This window comes from Camelus bactrianus, chromosome 21, assembly GCF_048773025.1.
Source record: "Camelus bactrianus isolate YW-2024 breed Bactrian camel chromosome 21, ASM4877302v1, whole genome shotgun sequence".
Classification (NCBI taxonomy): domain Eukaryota; kingdom Metazoa; phylum Chordata; class Mammalia; order Artiodactyla; family Camelidae; genus Camelus; species Camelus bactrianus.
Window position 1 is genome coordinate 26,942,503 of NC_133559.1, and position 17,336 is coordinate 26,959,838.

Genomic DNA, 17,336 nt, shown 5'->3' on the forward strand with positions numbered 1-17,336 from the left:
GACTCTTGTGAGGCTAGCATCAACTAATATGTGTGAAAGCCCCCTGCAGACATGTGAGATGACTAGTGTTCATGTCAGCGGGCCTAATAGGTAGCTAACGTTTTATTGAGTATTTACCCTGTGCCAGATTACTGTGCTCAGTGCGTCCCATGGATTGTTGCATTTATTCCTCGTGACAGTCCTGCAGAGATGGGCATGTTTGTTTTCTCCGTTTAAGCTGGGAGGATGACAGCGTGGACCAGTTAACTCATTTGCCCAGGATGACACAGTGAGTCAGAGCTGGATGCCTGGATCGGAGTGCTGGGTGGTCGTTCCACCAGCCGTTTTTTTGTTCTTCTTGAAGTTATCTGGTTTACATTTTTAAGGGTACATTTCAGACTGTCTCCATCAAAACCCGCCTTTCTTCCTGGGTCTCTGATGCTGATTTTACACCGATATTGTCTCTAAGGACATGTTTGGATTTACAACCCGGAAACAGTCCCTGCAGGAGCAGTAATGGTGCAGAGTATTCCCAGCAAACTTTTGATGGAAACAGATAATATATTCAAAACCATCAGCCTTCAGCAAATTCACTCGATTCTGTTTTTGGCCTCTGGGCAGGTTTTCTTCTCAGGGGTTGTGGGTCTTCTAGCTGACTCCTCCTCATCTGTTTGGGTTTCTGAGTAGTTAGGGTCTCCATCTTGGTTCCATCAGAGAAGGGAGTCAGGACTGGACACCAGGACCTGTGGAAGAAGCTTCTCATGGGTTAGACTGAGGTGACAGAGAGGGGACCTCCATGGCTTGGAGCCTTTGGACATTTACCTGAAGGGCTTGGGGAGGTCGTCTGACCAGGGCACGTGAGGACATTTTACCTGAGGGAACTGGGTATTGGTACAGATGTGAATGGAGAACTAAGGGGTACCACTTGGCTTCTGGAAATTAGGCAGAAGACTCAAAGGAAATTAGGGAGTGGGCCTAAAACAATTAGAGGAACTGCCTCTTCTTTCTGCTAACTTTGGATTGCTTTTGCAAGGGAGTTTGTGTTTATGAGATAACTGAGCCATATGGATGTACAGGGATGCATGTGTTCTCCTGGTCTGCTGATACGAGGAGCAGTTGAAGGGCGTGGGCTTGTCTGGAGGTGGGGTGGGTGGGTGGAGTAACATGATGAGGGGCAGGTCTGGGGAACGTGGGCCCATGTAAATGCAGAGGCTCTGGGCTTTCTGGCTACATCACGCTCCCTTCCTGTAGATGGTGAGGTAGGTAGGTATTTACTTTTGAGATCACCGCCTGCCCCTCCTTCCTCAAAGTTCTGTAGTTAATAAGGATGCTACATCTTCTCTGGGTAACCTCTTTCCCTGGTGGTGATAAGAGTAACAAACAAATGGCCACTCCTGACTGTCCTGGCTCAGAAGGGTGGCGCTCAGTCCTGTCACAGCCATCAGGAGATGGGCTTGAAGGAGCGAAGCGAAGGGAGAGGTTCTAGGGAGTGGGAGCTGTGCAGCAGCTTTGCACACCTCCACTGGGAGCGAGGCCGGGCTCAGAACCACTCTGCGCAATTACGAGGTTTGTCATCTCTTATTTTCCCCTCTTACCTTCATTTATTTTTATTTGCATGACAAATTATCTTCATATCATTTTGTTAACATTCTGTAGGGACCATGATCCAGCCTGGAGAGTCATCCCTTCCTCAGTACGCATTCCTTGGAGTGTTCAGAGGGACTAACCTTTAGTAAGCGCCTGTGGCGTAAGCTGCAGGGACGTACGTCATTTTACCCGATCCTGTGGGAAGTGGATATTACTGTTCTCATCTTGCAGATTATCAGCCAGGGTCACAGGCGGCTGTGGTCTGACTGACTCCAGTGGCTCTTCTCTGCCCACTGGAGCACGCTGCCTCAGGGCGGGCCAGGCAAGTAGCAAGTGCTCTTCCCTGACAGAGCATCTTTTTAGGATGACACTGTGTGAGCTGCTTGCCTGTACTGGTAGCAGCCACTGGGTAGGAGGCTAAACCCATGGAGGAGTAAAGGATCCACAGATGGAAGAGAGAAGAGCAAGGATCTTTTACCCATTGTCATGGACATCATGACATGGATGGAGACAGCTTTCCCTGTGTCAATGGAAGGTGAGCTTCACTTGGAACTGGGGCTCTGCTGTTCTGTCTTCTCTTCACCAAAAGCACCATTGTCGTGCTTCCTTCATCACTCTACCAACAACCTTTGAGTTTGAAATGCCAATTCTCCTTCTCTTTTGATATAAAGTCTGTTTTCTTGTTTTTACAGCCCTCAGAAAGTCTACTCTCGGCCCTCCCTTTCCCACAAAACCTGTAGAGTGAATGGTAGCATGGAGGAACCAACTTCTAAGACTTTTTTTGAACTTTCAGCGTTTCCTGAATGCTTCTGCCTTTGCAGCTTGTTAAGGAAATAGGGGTTTTGGGGACAGAGAGGCTGCAGGAAATACTTTAATACCTCAATAAGGAGTGTAGAAAAGACTTACCATAGATTGATGGAAAATCTGCCTTAAGTTCACCTCCAGGCCACCACTCTGAGGATTCTGACTTTTCATGAACTGTCTCTTAGAGCTCTTTTTAGCCAACCCAGCTTGTCATGGAGCTGTTGTTATTGAACATTTAGAAATGTTTCTGCTGACTTTAGACACTTGAAAGGTGTTCCTAGGCGTGCCGGGGTTTCTGCTTTGGGTGTTATCGTTGGATATCCTTGTTCGCAGCTTTGCCAAAAATGGCTTCTCTCAGTTGTAATAATGGGTGCTCCTCCTTTCTGTCTCATTCCTCTTCTTATTCTGTTGCCTACTAGCACCACAGAGTAGTAGATTTTTAGAGTTATGGGGACCTAAGGGAAACCCTAATCCAACCCTCATTTATCTATAATTAAGCTGAGAGCCAGAGAGGGTAAGTGACTTGCCACTGGCCTCTCAGTAAGTGACAGAGCCGGGACTAGATTCCAGAGCTCCTCTGAACACATTTCCTCTCTTCTTTCCTCAATACTCTTTCTCTGCGCAGTCATCTTCCTTCTGTCCCCTCATCCTCTCCTGGGATATTTTCATCCTTTTGTTAGTTAGCAAGTGTATGATTTTAGTGTTTCTTTTGGGTTGGGGCACAGGAGAGTGGATCATGATTAAGAAGAAAGGACTTAATTAAGAAAAAGTAGGAATGGACAAGAGAAGGTAAATTTAAGAGAAGCCAGTGAGAATGGGAGACAGTGGTTCAGAACAATGGTTAATGTTTTCCTCTTCCAGAAACATTGCTGGAGAACTTGGTGAAGTGATAGGACTCAGTGGGCAGTGGGCTTCTACCCAGGGTGAGGACCAAGGTCACATCTCAGCAGATGGGAGGATGGATGCTAGGCCAGCAGTCATCTCAGAATGTTTTCTGGACTCTTCAGCAGTCCTGAGAAGGGTCAACCATCCAGACCGTCCCTTAAGGGATACACTCTTGAGAACAGTCGAGTAGGGACAGAGCAAGTAAAGTCGATCAGAAGCTCCCTTTCTTTTGGAACCCTGAGTTCAAGCCAAGAAGCCAGGGAGTTGTATTTGGTTGTTCTGATCATGGGACCCTAAGCTTTTCAGAAGTCCAGAGAGCCTTCCAGTCGTACTCCTCCTCCGGTTTCAGCATCTCCCTCTGTAAAATGCGTGTGCTGGAATGGGCAATGGAGCTCTAAGGCGCCTTTCAGTTCTTACTGTGGTGCCTCTGGGATTCTGATTTCCCCGTTGTTGTCTCCCCTGAGCTGAGGACACCATTGGCCATCATGGTCTCCAGCACTGAAGGCGCCGCTCTTTCCCCTGGCTGCACATTAACATCAGCCTGAGTCCTTCTAAAATGCTCATGCCCAGACAGTGGCTGAGGCAAATGAAATAAAAGTTTCTGGAGATGGGATACCTGTATCCTTAATTTTTAAAAGCTTTCCAAGTGATTCTACTGTTTAACCAAGGCTGAGGTCCACTGATCTCCTGGAATGAGAGGTGAGCCTTTTACCTGATTTGTTTCTTTGGACGGTGCTTTTAATCACGTGTCTTGGTTGGTTCCTCTCCGTTTTCTTTTAGGCTACAGTGAAGTAGGTGTTCCCAGGCCTCGAGGAATTCAGCCTGAGAAAATGGGGTGATTAGTCCTCATGTTTCATGGGGCTGGCAGAACGTTCACCTGGGGCTGCTCCTGGCGCACATCCAGCTGCACAGGTACCAGCTTCTGTGATAAGGGCGATGCTTCAGACTTCGTGAAGGCAGGTCTAGCTAAGGGGGCCACTTGAGTCTAAGGGACAGATTGAGTCATGCTGACCCAGAAGGCCTTTGAGCAAGTGACTGAAGATAGACTTTCTTCCTTCCCATCTGTTAACTCCTTGTGTGTAAGAGGGTTGATCTGGCTTGACGACTGTCCAACACAGGAATCTCTTTCTCAGTGTTCTCGACGGTCTCCCGGAGACGTGGCCCTTGCAGTGAGTGGTGTGCTGGAACTGGCTAGTCCCAGCTGGTGGGTTTCAATTGTGTGCCTCTCTTCCCAGCTCCATGTGCATTGGTGTCAAGTTAGTAGCTTGAAATTGGCCATGGAGAGAGTCTTTATGCTCCGGAAATTGGCACATGCTACACATCAGGGCTTTTTCTTCCTTCAGAGAGGCAGTTGTTAAACATTTATTTGTCCAACACTTAGTTTACTCCTTAACAAAATAGTCCACTCACTTGTGGAACGGTGGAACTTCTCTGTGTCACCCCAGATCTGCCTTTGGGTGGGCACCAACCCTGAGGTCTTAGCTTTGCCCTTCAGAATAACTTAGACAGCATCTAAGCCCGCTGCTACAAGCCTCCGATATTTGAAAACAGCTATGACGTCTCTCTCGAGTCTTCCCTTTCCAACCTGGGTATCCTAGTGTTTATAAACACTTTCTCCTGCAGTTTGGAGGCTCAGTCTTTGAACCTTTGGGGTGTGGTTGCAGAGTTTTCAAAGGAAAACAAAAACTCCTTCCAGAGATGATCTGTGGGCTCTTTCACAGAAGGAATCTCTGCATTCAGAGTACCGTGTGAACCCCAGCCACAGAGCGGGTGTGGATGTGGAGTAGGCTACAGCCTTGGGTGTGGTTGCTGATTGCAGCCCACGTTTTTTCCCGAAAATGCACGTTGCTGCCAGAAGGCGTGATGGGCTCGGATTCGTCAGAGTGTCATCAAAACACGGGTTCTGGTTTCTGAAACAGGTAATTTTCCCACTGCTGTTTTGTTTTCCATCCAGAAGCTTTTAATATTCCCCTCTTCTTTCTTCCCTTTTCTGTAGTGTTCAATCACTTGTCTCCTGATCACCAAAACTGTGTGTCGAATGACAGCGTTTTTGAGTCCAGGATTCAGTGAGATGCACAAAAAATGAATTTGTTAAGACTTACTGGGTCGACTGTAACTGAGGCAGAAGAGAGAGGGGAGCGGTGCCCACTGATTTCTGCAGAACTGCCACTCCCTGTCCTTTTGGAATTGGGGCTTGGTTGGGTCCAGAACTGACCTCAGCACTGGTTAGCCAAATTGGCAATAAGATGAACTTCCTTTCCATCGTTTTATGTAGAGGGCAGGGACATGGGAGTCAGATGGGAGTTCTTTGGTCTAAAAGCAATAAAGAATTTGGTGCACTACACAGCCAACATTGCAAGGGTAATGCTAGGGATCTTCTGTTTTGAGTAACCGAGTCCATTGACCTCCCTATGAGAGCAGTGGGATTGTACTGGCAAACAGAAAGCCTTTTGAGGGGTTCTCTGCCTCTGCTATATTCTCACCATTGCTTCCTTTGTCTTTCATTCATTAGGACTTAAGACTTTAGGAGTAGGTGTAATGGCATTTCCATCTTCTTGACAGAGGGAGCGGGAGAGAGGTGTGTTCAGGACTGCCTGTCAGATGGTGAATTTGAACAGAGGCAGCTGTTGTCATGGTGATGGGAGGTTGCATCCCACCACCATGGAAACCAAAGTTAAAAAACTGATGTTAAGGCTAGAAGTCACATGATACATTTTTGTTTTGTTTTGTTTTAAAAAAAGAAAAGGGGTTTGGTTTCTCAATCTGTTTTTTTTTTTTTTTTTTTTTTTTTTTTTTAAGACCAGTTGGGTGGTGAGAAAAGTTCCAATAAGGAAAGCAATGAGATGATGAAATGGGGCAGCACGAAGTATGCAGAGCCTTCCACTTCATTTTTCATTTTTCTGCTTCTTTAGTGTGTTTCTTCTGCCACGGGGGTGGGAAAGGAAGAAGAGATAAAGGGTGGATTTCCGGATTTGCAGCCAGAATTGTGTACTGTCATGTGGAGAACCCAGGGGATTATCACTCCTGCCCTTGGGTGGCGATGTGTGGTCCACCCTGTGTTGGTGAGCTGAGCACAGAGACTGGAAGCCTAAAAATAAGGACTGAGAAAAAAGATAGAAATGGAGTCGAGGGTGTGACTTGTCCCAGATATGAGAGTGGTTCATACATTGATAAGTTCAGATGCTTAACATTGTTTCTCAGGAAATTGAAACATTTATCTGTGGCCCCTTAGAATCACAAAGAATCCCATTTCTCTGTTTAGTCCCTTTTCTGAATGGGTTGTCTTTGGGCATTCTGTCCTGCTGGGCCAGCCACAGGAGCAAGCTCATAAAAGGAGACTGTCAAGGGGCACTTTAGCTTCTGGGTTGAGACTCCTTGGACCATGACTTTCCTCTTAACCCAGGCAGGGCCGGGCTGAGAGGCCCCGGAAAGCCCTCTTGAGTCACTGTCTTTTTATCTCCTCCTCCTGTTTCATTCCACCATCTGGAGAAAAGGTGAAACCTCCTTCCAGGAAGGAGAGCTGGCCCTTGGCCTACCAGGGCTGATTTTAATGTTCATTTCTGTCTGTGAGGCATTGAAGACCTGTACTCAGGGCCTGTGTGGAAAGGCTAGGAGACAGCTCTTCCTGGGAGAATGTCAGCCCCTAGGGAGGGGTGCAGACACACTCCGTGGTAACAGTGCTGCTGGCTCTAGCCATGTCTGGGTGTTAGGCACCAGGTCCTGTCTCTTCCCTATCACTGGTCCCTCCAGGACAGAGTTATCATCCTCCGCAGCCCAGGCGAGGGGGATGTGATCTCATCAGCATGATCTCACTGCATTTCCATCAGGGTCTGCAGGAGCCAGAGCCGGACTCCTGTGGCAGTTCGACCCCTCCTGCTCTTAGCCGTGGCCTTGGGTGTGATTAATATCCTTCTGGTCATTGGGGGAGATTGCATCAGAGCCATCAGCTGCATAAATCCTCTGGGGACTGGTGTTTGGATGTGCTTTCCATATTCCCAGGAGGTTCGGGGCCAAATGTCTTTGCTCTCTTCCCAGAGGCCCATTACCATCATTTTCTTTTAAATCCTTTATTGCGGTGGGTCTCTTCCATGCCAGCCCATGGCTGTAGCCAGCCGGCCCGCTCCTGGAGGCTGTGGCCACTAACAGATGCTCCCCACAAAGCTTCGAGCCATAGCAGATGCTGAAAGATTGATTTAGTAAGATAATAAAAATGACTGTGCATTTGTGTAGCACCTTGCGGTGTTCAAAGGGTTTTCACATTCACGTGTCATCTTAGACTTTGATCCTTCTGGCGTCCTCACTTGGCTCCATGGGAGCGGATGGCAGTGGTTTTCCCTGACGTGGGTTCCACGTCGGGCGGCTTCTGCATCGAGAGCCCCGGCTCAGTCTCCATTGCCAGGCTACGTCTCTTCCATCGTGTTCCAGGTCTCGAGAGAGGTTCCAATTCTTCTCATAAAGGCAGCATGGAAGTCTTGCATGGCTCTATTTCACTGTCATTTATATTTAAAATATCCCTGTGGTGACATGTTTGAGGGAATCACAGACGAGGCAGGGCCCCTTCCCTCTGACTGTCTTTGAGTCAACATTCTACTTGCTAGAGTGGTATTTCTGTGCAGGTGAGGGATGAGTGGCAAGGTGTGCACAAAGATGCCCAGGGCATCTTGGAGACTTCATCTCTTAGCTTTTGACATCCCTAGACAGGAGGCAGGGATGAGCAAGAGGAAAGAAGACGGACCTTTCCGTGGGGAGAGTGTTCTGGGCCTGGGGCGAGGGGCGGAGATGGGTCCTGAGGCCGAGGCCTGCTGCCTGCCCCTAGATGGGGCTCTTGTAGACTGCCCAGGGGTCTACAGGAAGTGCCTCCATGGCCACAGGCTGCCCAGACAGAAGCATTCTCCATTAGGCCTGGAGTTGGGGAGACAGCACAGCTTTCCATCTGCCTGCCTGTCCCTGATGAGCACTGCCCCTCTGAGCACAGTCAGTCTCCTTGCTGTTCCAGTGTCACACCTCTGAGGGAGGCAGCTGAGGGTAGGTCTAGGGTCAGCATCCCGGTGGTCCTGGAGGTGCATGTTTCCCCGGAACCACCCCATACTTGGCTGCCCCAGGCCTAAGTCCTGTCTGGTCCTCTTCCCGCTCATCAGTCCCTGAGAGGTGTTGATGGGTGAGCCCCTGTGGGGTGGGCAGCGGGAGGGCTCGGCTCCCCAGCCGGGTCCCCAGGGCTCTGTTGACAAGCAGAGCTAGTGCCACCACGGTGGCCGGTAGGGCGGTCCTCTCTGCCCCTTGCCTCATCTTTCTGGCCTTCAGGAAGGAGATGAGCAAATTGCAGGTGTGCAGGCCAAGTCGTGCTGCTCAAATTAGCTATGTTGCTAAGGAAACAAGTCAACCATTTGAAGGAAGGAGCATTGGCTAAAGGAGATAAATCAATAAGACAACCTATTTTTATCATTTCCTTAATGATTGTCTTGAAGCCGCGAGATGGGAAGGGGAGACTTGGAGTGAGACAGGTCCTCGTTAGCGGGCTCAGAGGGAGAGCGGGGTGGAGGGGTGTTTGGGGAGATTGCCAAAAAGTTTATAAAACGAGGCCCCTAGCGAGCCAACAGACAGATTCAGCGAGGAGGCATCTTTGCAGCTTTCAAAGAACTTCAGTGGCCGTTTCCTCATTCGGTCCAGCCCCTTTGTTCTGCATTGGATGCTCTCAGAAAGGTTGTGCTGATTTCCATGACCCTCAGCTTGGGATGGGTTTTGTGTTTGGTTTGGTTTCTTTTCAGAGTAAATATAGCTTTAATTGGTTGTATAAACAAATGCATGCTCATTTTAACACTCAGACAATGCATAAAGGAGTAAAGAAGAATGTGAAAATAACCCTGCCACCCCAGGACAACTCATTAGCCTTCTAGCAAGACAGAGTTTTTCCCTTTGCTTTAAAAATTTTTGTTCTTTTTTTTTTTTTTTTTTTACATTAAAGGGATCTTCTAGGCCTGCTGGGTTTTTTTTTTTTTTTTTTTGAATAGCTAATGCGTGTACAAGGCACACAGCACCGAAAGTTCAAATGGGTGTAGTATGTAGAGGAAGTATGGGTGGCTTTCGTGAGGATAGCTCTGGCTCTGGTTTTCTTAGGCTATTCACTTACCCATTGATTAATTTATTAATGAATTAAAAGCCAATTATGGGGTGCCCACTGCGTGCTGTACAGTCAGGCAAAGCCCCTGCCCTCGGGCTCCCTCACTGCTCCATCAGCTCTGTTTGATTGACATCTCAAAGCCCAACAGTCTGGACACCAGGGAGAGACATGTTCTCCAAAACATGTTTGGTGTCAGGTGCAGAATGTGCTGGGAGTCACTGAATTCCTGGGCAGAAGGCATCGGAGTTGCGGACAGACTTCCATTCTGTTTCACGAAGGGCATTGTTTTTTGAGACCTTGACAACATAGAACTTCCTTTGATCTTTCCAGTCGCATCATTGTCTGGCCTGTGAGATGCATTCAGTTGCCCCGGGCTGTTACTTACAGTCCAGGCTCTTCGCCTTGGAGATGAAGCAGAGCCCTGGTGATGGGGCTTGAGGTCGTGTTGCGGGAAGACAGGGGAGCAGCGCCCCTGCGTCAGCTCCTGAAAGAGGGAGTGACCACAGCCTGGTCTTTGTGACGGTTCCTCAATGGGGCTGCTGCTCCTGGACGGACAGGGATGCCTCCCTTTCGTTCCCGCCTGCAGTTCACACCCAGTGAGCTCCCGCTGTGGACCAGGAGCCCTGCTGAGCACTGCCAGGGGAGAGATGAACAGCATGTCGCCCCAGCTTTCGAGCTGTAGTTTCTTGGAGATAAATATGAGGAGAAATGATAAAGTTGCGCCATGCAAAGAGCTGTGGGGCAGGGAGAAACCTTTACGGGCAAGGTGATATTTCAGCTTGATCTTGATATATGACCAGAAAGGAGGAGAAAGCCCATTGCAGGAGGAAGCAAAAGCATCAAGGTGTAAGTGCCCATTCTTTGTGCTTTCTTCAGGGAGAGAAGCGGACAAGAGGTTAAAGGAAAGGGCTGTAATGGGGAGAGGGAGCAGCTGGGCCTGGGCAGAACCGGATGTTCCCTCCTCCTCGCCTCTCCTAAAATTCCCTTGCCCCCATTCTCTCTTTCACTCAGTCCAGAGATACACAGAATTCCCAGTTTCACTTTTACTTCTGCATCAGAAGTTCATCTCCGATTCTTAATTGCTGTAGACGTGAATTCATCCCGAGGTTGGGTTGCTCTCTAAGGCCTAAGGGGACATCATTCTCAAGGGTATGTGCATTTGAACAGTTTTCAAAATTTTAAGCCAAAGGATCACTGCTCTGAATGGGTCCTCAGATTGTCAGACCATAGGCAGAGGATTTGGATCAGGAGGATGTGGGAATAGGGCCTTCTCAGAACCTGTAAATTCCCAACCCTCACTTTTAGATTCTAGCCTCATGGGCCTTAGGTAGTACCATTTGTTGAGCCCTCATGAATCCTTAGCCATCCAGACACCTGGCTGGTCACAGGAAGTCTGGCTCCTAGCATGGAGCTAGATGCTTAGATGGTCTGGACAGGAGAATGCAGGTGTGAGTGTGGGAGGGAGGAGTGGGGAGCAGAGGGGCTGCAGTGGTCCAAGCAGGCGTTGCTGGGTGGAGATCCTGGGAGGTGCACGGCCACCAGAAGTGGTCAGGCCTGTAGGTCGGCAGCTAAGAGCTCCTTTACTTTGAAGTCTGTGGTTATCACTCTAAGGTGTTCAGGAGAAGCAGCCCGAACTCCCCGAGCAATCATCGACCCACAACTACCGATGAGAGCTCGAGGCACCTGCAGCTGGAGTGAGAACAGGCATGTCCTGTCCCTGGTCCTGCTTCCCAGGTCGCGTGCTGGGCTCCTTGGACCTGCCAAGCAGCCTTCTGAGTTTATGTGGGGCCTTCCAGCTGCGAAGAAAGGCCGGTTGAGCCCAACACTTTGTGAATGTTTTTGTGAGAAACAAGGGCAGTGCGTGAGGCGAAAGAGGTGTTGGTTTCGCTCCTGTCAGGGCCACCACCCTCGTTCCTCCACCTCGGGGAATGGCAGTGCGATCCGCCCTGTGCATCAGGGCTCCCCAGGTGCACTCCTCTGAGCACCAGCCCCAAGAGAGATGCTCTGACAGAAGGGTTATGTGGTGAAGCAGGTTGGGGTGCTGTGTGCTGTTCCCAGCCCCCTTTGGGGGAGGGGGTGCACTCTGTATACAATAGTATTAAAGGCTCCAAGAGGCCTCGCTGGGAGGAAACCTGCTCAACTGGACCCAGCGCAGGCTTTCCCTCATTCCTTTGATCGCAACTTCCCAGAGCACTGGCATTCCGAGGCCTGCATTTCGGGAACATGCCCTAAATGCCGGCCACTTCTGTTGCCATTTGTCCGTGGCTTGTTGTCATGTCCTCAATTCCCTGTCTGGACTCGTCCCCTGGGGGTGTTCTCAGGAAGCGGCATGGGTCAGGAGCACCCCTTCTACCAGGTTCCCATCTTCAGTTTACCATTCGGGTCTGGGGAATTCAAGGTGTCTGAATCAGGCCCGGGATAGGCTAGCTGATCCGGAGGGTATATGGCACCCCGGGTCGTGGTGTGGTTTCTCGTCATTCTGCACTTGTTCAGAGCTCCCCTAGATGGGAGGGTGGGAGGGAGGGGAGGTCCCCCTGTGATGGGGGGTGCTGGTAGCCCTGGGTGAGCTGTGTGTGGGGACTTGTTCCAAGAAGGTAGGCGTGTCAGTGAGGCGGGTGTCTCTGGTGTGTGTTTGCTGGCATGCTTAGCTCTCAGGGGTCCAGCTTGGTGACTAGAGAGACTGAAGGAGGAATGGTAAGGTCTGCTGGGGGACTCCCTGTGCAGTGAGGCTCCCCTCTGACTGGGAGCGGTCCAGCCAGCACAGGGGAGTGCAGAGGCAGGAGGCTGGCTATGAGGTCCTGGGAGCCCCGTCCACTTTTCAGATCCGGTGGCTGAGCCCTGTAGGTCAGCAGAGGCCAGCAGGGCTGTCCTCAGGGGCTGGGTCCTGTGTGATTTGGGGTGTGTGGGAAGGGAAGATGACCAACTGCTGGAGGATGGGCTGTGACTCAGGGATGCCTGGGGGTGGGGAAGGGGGACGAGATGTGCAAGGAGAAGGAAGAGTTCTCGAGGCTCAGAGGCAGCTGGCCTTCTCACCCCCTGCAGCTGCCATCCCAGCCCCGGGACCAGAGCAGGTGGGGCGGCTCACACCTGCATATCCACCTCTTTCTGTAACACGCTGTGCCCTGCTCCTCTCAGATGCCACGAATACCCCTTAACCGGAGATGTTCACGACACACGTCTCCCGGAGGGGACAGGAGGCACTGGGGGCGTGTTTAGGATGTGCCCTGCTTGTGTGCTCCCTAGGGAGGGCTCTGGGCCCTGCATCCTACACAGCCAGCCTGAGTGTGTGGGGAGACGAGATCCCTTCCCTTCTCTGCCCTCTGCTTTGCCACATCTACTACTCATCTCTTCTGCCTGGATTCCGGAAGCTGCCAGATCATAGGTTGCTCAGCAAGACCAGTGGCAACAGCTCGCTTCTGTTTCTCACAACAATGGTTGGAGAATGAAATCCCACATGCGGAATGGCTCTGGAGCCAGTGATTCCCCTCGCTCTCTTTTCTAGCCATGCCCTCCCGCCTTCTCCTGGGCTCACAGCACAAACTTCTTGCAGGATTCCGGGTGCTGGCACTAGGATCATAGTCCTGTTTTTCAAAAGGGCACAGGGAGCCCCCTCACCTGTCTTCAGAAAAATGCAGTAGAACAAACCTGAACTCATCATCCCTTCACTTGTAGTGTGAATCCTAGAGGCCCCGGCTTCGCTGTCCTGGATGTGGACTCCTGATGTGTCTCTCTGTTTCCTGTAGATGTAGACGCTTAGGAGAAAGTCAGGTGAGACAAAGCTAGCTTCTCCTGGCCCTGTTAAATCTTTTTTTTTTATGAATTGGATATTAAAGCAGAAGGGAGCTTGTGGAGAAAATTGGTCATTTTCCACGGGCTCTTCTTCTGGTCGGTTGAGCAGAGGTTCTAGAGGAGAGCACCCCACAGGTGGTTCCCGGAGACAGCCGTGAACAGCCACGGCTGGGTCCTTGCTGTAACATTGTAATGTGGTCCAGAGGTTTGAAGACTGAGAGCCGGGAGCCTGCGATGGCGGCATCAGTGTTCTTCCTCCCTTCATCCCATTTTCAGTCCTGGTTAATTCCTGGATATGTCGCTGAACTCACCAAGTATCCAGAGTGTCTACCATATGTCTAATATATTACTTATTGGCTACATACTTCCTTTCCTTGGAGAAGATGCTTTGTGTTCAGAGCCTAATTGGAAACAGTTATAGGTCCACGTACTTAGAACCATCCACTGTCCTGCCTGCCTGTTTGCTCAGATAAATCAGGCAGACTGCACAGACACCACGTGGGCTGATAAAGTTTGTGTGCTGATGTGCGCAGCCAGCTTGGAGGCTGTGTCCCTCCCTCTTTGGTGAATCTGTTTCTTAACTCCTTCTTTCCCACGCCGTTTGAGTACATGATCTTGGCCACCATCATTGCCAACTGCATCGTCTTGGCCCTGGAGCAGCACCTTCCTGAGGATGACAAGACCCCCATGTCCCGCAGACTGGTACGTGCCTCCCTCTTTTTCATCTCTCTTTCCCCTCGTTCTTCCTCTTCCCTGGTTCCCTTCTCCTTTGCTTCGTCACCTGGCCCCCTCCCCTCCTTTCCTACAGTTCTGTGAGTTTGTTCTTGGCTGCGGGACAAGTTGGTAACAGACCCTATTGGGATTCATAAGGGGAAGAAGACTGACCTCTTAAACGCCTGCTCCCGGAAAGTTCTGAGGGCGCTGCAAACACCTGTGTATACACTGCCCGGCAGCCAGGGAAGAAGGAAGGGAAAGCACGGGGTCCACTCACTTTGCTCCTCCTCCTAAGGGACTTTGGAAGTGAGAGGAAAAGGGAGGGTAAAGGAGAGAGGATGAAGGATGCTCAAAACCTGTGTGCATTCACGGTTCTGAACTTCCTAAATGTTTGTCCATCTTCTCTATAAAGAAATCATCCACCTGTCTAAAGTATTCCCCACTAAAGAGAGCAAACAAAATGCTTAACATCCAGATGGGTGGGTAAATGGCTCCAGCCTGATTACATGTGGATGAGAAGGAACTCTTAAGCTTCCAACAGAAGTGAAGGCCAGCAGTGGGAAAGCCAACACCTTCGAGGCAGAGCCAGCACCATCAGTCATCTTCTGGGAAGATGACTGGTCTAGGGTGTGAGCCCCACATCCATCTGTTTCTGCATCTGGCTCCCCGGGCTTTTCTTGCTCTTGTGCACCCCCTGAGTCCTGCAGCACCCTCACTTCCTGCCTGTGTATGGGGCTAGCCCAGCACAAGTGTCCAGGTGTCCTGCAGGAGAAAGGAAAAGCCAGAGTGGAAGAGGTAGCTCGCCAGGGCATGCCTTGCCCTGTGTCTGACGAAGCACGTTCCCCTTCTCACCAGTACCTCTCCTCCTCATCCCACAGGAGAAGACGGAACCGTATTTCATTGGGATCTTTTGCTTTGAAGCCGGGATCAAAATCGTGGCCCTGGGGTTCATCTTCCATAAGGGCTCGTACCTCCGCAATGGCTGGAATGTCATGGACTTCATCGTGGTCCTCAGTGGGTGAGTCCTCTTTCTGTCTCTTTGTGCATGGAGGGGTCTGTGGGGTCGTGATGCGGCTGGTGCAAGGAACCTGGGAGTGGGAAGATAGAATTCTGAGGATGTGGTGGAGAAGAAAGTTCAAAGATAAGATTCCCACGGGCTTAACCATAGGTGCACCACCTGCCGGGGAGGGCAGGTACTCTGGAGATTCACGTGACGTTTGGCAGAGGCCATGGAACCGGGGTCTGGCTGCTGCTGCTTCTGGTTTCCGTTCTGTGGTTGGCTAGTGCTGAGCACATGTGTCCCAGTGAATCTTTTCACGGTAGCAGGCAGCTTGCCCTAGCCTGAAGGGCACTCCCCAAATGGGCCAGAAGTTGCCAGCAGGTGCATTTTCTTTTGGAGGCTGGAGAAGACCTCAAGCATAGTTTCTGAACTGATCACTGAGACTCGGGTTCTGCCAACAGAAGTTTTCTGGATTTACAGATTTAGTTATTTATGGATTGATGCACATCGATCATACTAGGTGGCGTGAAACTGCATCACGTGAAAACGTCTGATAACACATCCCTTTGGAAATTAGTGTAGTGATACTGCGTTGTGGCTGATCCAGCGTCATAGGCGGTGTGTGTGATGGCCGTGCGTTTATTTAAATACTTTCTTTTGGAAATGAACATGGTATGCCTACATGGGGGCTGGCCCAGCACGGCTGGCAGCGTATGTGATGGGCCTTGAGACCGGCGATGATGGGTGTGCCCCAGAGGGCTTCTGTGGCTTCTTGTGTGTCTTTTTGCCCTGGGTGCCTGCAGGGGAGAGGAGCGGTCCAGACACCCCCACCCCCCCAGTCCTGTGTGGGTGTGGCAGCAAGGGATGTGGCCTGGAAATTCCCTTACCCCGCTGCCTGTTGGAGAGTAGTTCAAACCTGTGAGGACAAGATAAGAGTGGAGTGGAAAAGTGAGGAGGGGGAAGGGAGCTACCATCATGATTGACCAAGAGGAGTGGGGAGCAAAGAGACTCCCCTTTCCCAGGGAACAGCCAGAGGGGTGGGGATAGGTGAAACCCAGCGGGAGTGAGAGCTTGGGAGTGTCTGCATTTAGTTGTTTCCTTGTGCCCTAGACCTGACTCTCATATGTTTACCCTTCATATCAATTGTGATTAAGTGAAAGGGGGAAAGTTGAAGGGCTGATGGAATAGAATGTGTAAATGGAAGCTCACGAGCATCGGACCCCTTAACACAGGGAATGGGTAAGTACATAGAGATGACTCTTGGTGTTTAAAAGCATCTGTTGCCTTTACAGAAGGGTTTTCTGAGGGTTACTTTTCTAAAGGAAAATTCTATGACTGCGTTTAAAATGGGATTTAGTGTAGAAAGATACGGTATATACACAGTGTTTCAGAAGTAGATGGTCTTAGACTACAGGATGCCTGGGTGACGGTTTGTGCTTTTTTCTCCAGCTGTATGAAAGTGTGACTGACAGGTAAAAATTGTATATGTTTAAGGTGTACAATGTGATGTTTTGTTATATGTATACGTTGTGGATTGATTACTGCAGTCAAGCTAATTAACATCCATCACCTCACATAGTTACTGTTTTTTTCCGGTGGTGAGGACACTTGAGATCTACAATTTCTGCAAATTTCAAATATGTAATACATTATTATTTACTGTGGTCATTGTGCTGAATACTAGCTCTCCAGAATTTATTCATCTGTAGCTGAAAGTTTGCACCCTTTGGTCAGTGTTTTCCCTTTTCCCCACCCCTAGCCCATGGTAACCATCATTCCTTCCTCTGTTACTATGAGCTTCCCTCTTTCTTTAGACTTCCCACATAAGTGAGACCAGGCAATATGTCTTTCTCTGTTTCACTTTGCATAATGTCCTTAAGATCCATCCATGTTGTGAATGGCAGGATTTCCTTTTTTTTTTAAAGGCTGAATAATATTCCTCTGGAATGTGTGTGTGTGCGTGTGTGTGTTTGTTTATATCACATTTGCCATTCATTCATCGGCGGACATTTAGGTTGTGTCCATATGTGGCTATTGGGAATGATGCTGCAGTGAACCTGGGAGTGCAGATACCTCTTTGAGATAATGATTTTTATTTCCTTTGGATGTATACCCAGAAGTGAAGTTGCTGGATGATAGGGTAATTTTGTTTTTAATTTTTTTTGAGGAACCTCCATACTGTTTTCCACAGTGGCTGCACCAATTTACATTCCCACCAACAATGCGTAAGGGTTCCTTTTTCTCCACGTCCTCACCAACAGTTGTTATCTTTTGATTTTTTGATAATAGCTGGATAATGTTTTAAATGTTCCTAAGATAAATAGTATACACTATATAGACAGTCCCCAACTTATGACAGTTTGACTTAGGATTTTTTTTTTTGACTTTACAATGTGTGAAAGCAATACACTTGGTACAAACTGTACTTTGAATTTTGAAGTTTGATCTTCTCCTGGGCTG

The 17,336-nt window shown here is 49.6% G+C and overlaps 1 protein-coding gene across 1 annotated transcript in view; it reads left to right on the forward strand.

Moving 5' to 3' along the window:
• CACNA1E (calcium voltage-gated channel subunit alpha1 E) overlaps nucleotides 1-17,336 on the forward strand; it is a 345,741-nt gene that overhangs the window by 78,323 nt on the left and 250,082 nt on the right. The window contains exons 3-4 of the mRNA XM_074349901.1: nucleotides 13,759-13,864; nucleotides 14,755-14,894. Coding sequence (XP_074206002.1) covers nucleotides 13,759-13,864; nucleotides 14,755-14,894 — 246 coding nt within the window. The remainder of the gene's footprint in view (nucleotides 1-13,758; nucleotides 13,865-14,754; nucleotides 14,895-17,336) is intronic.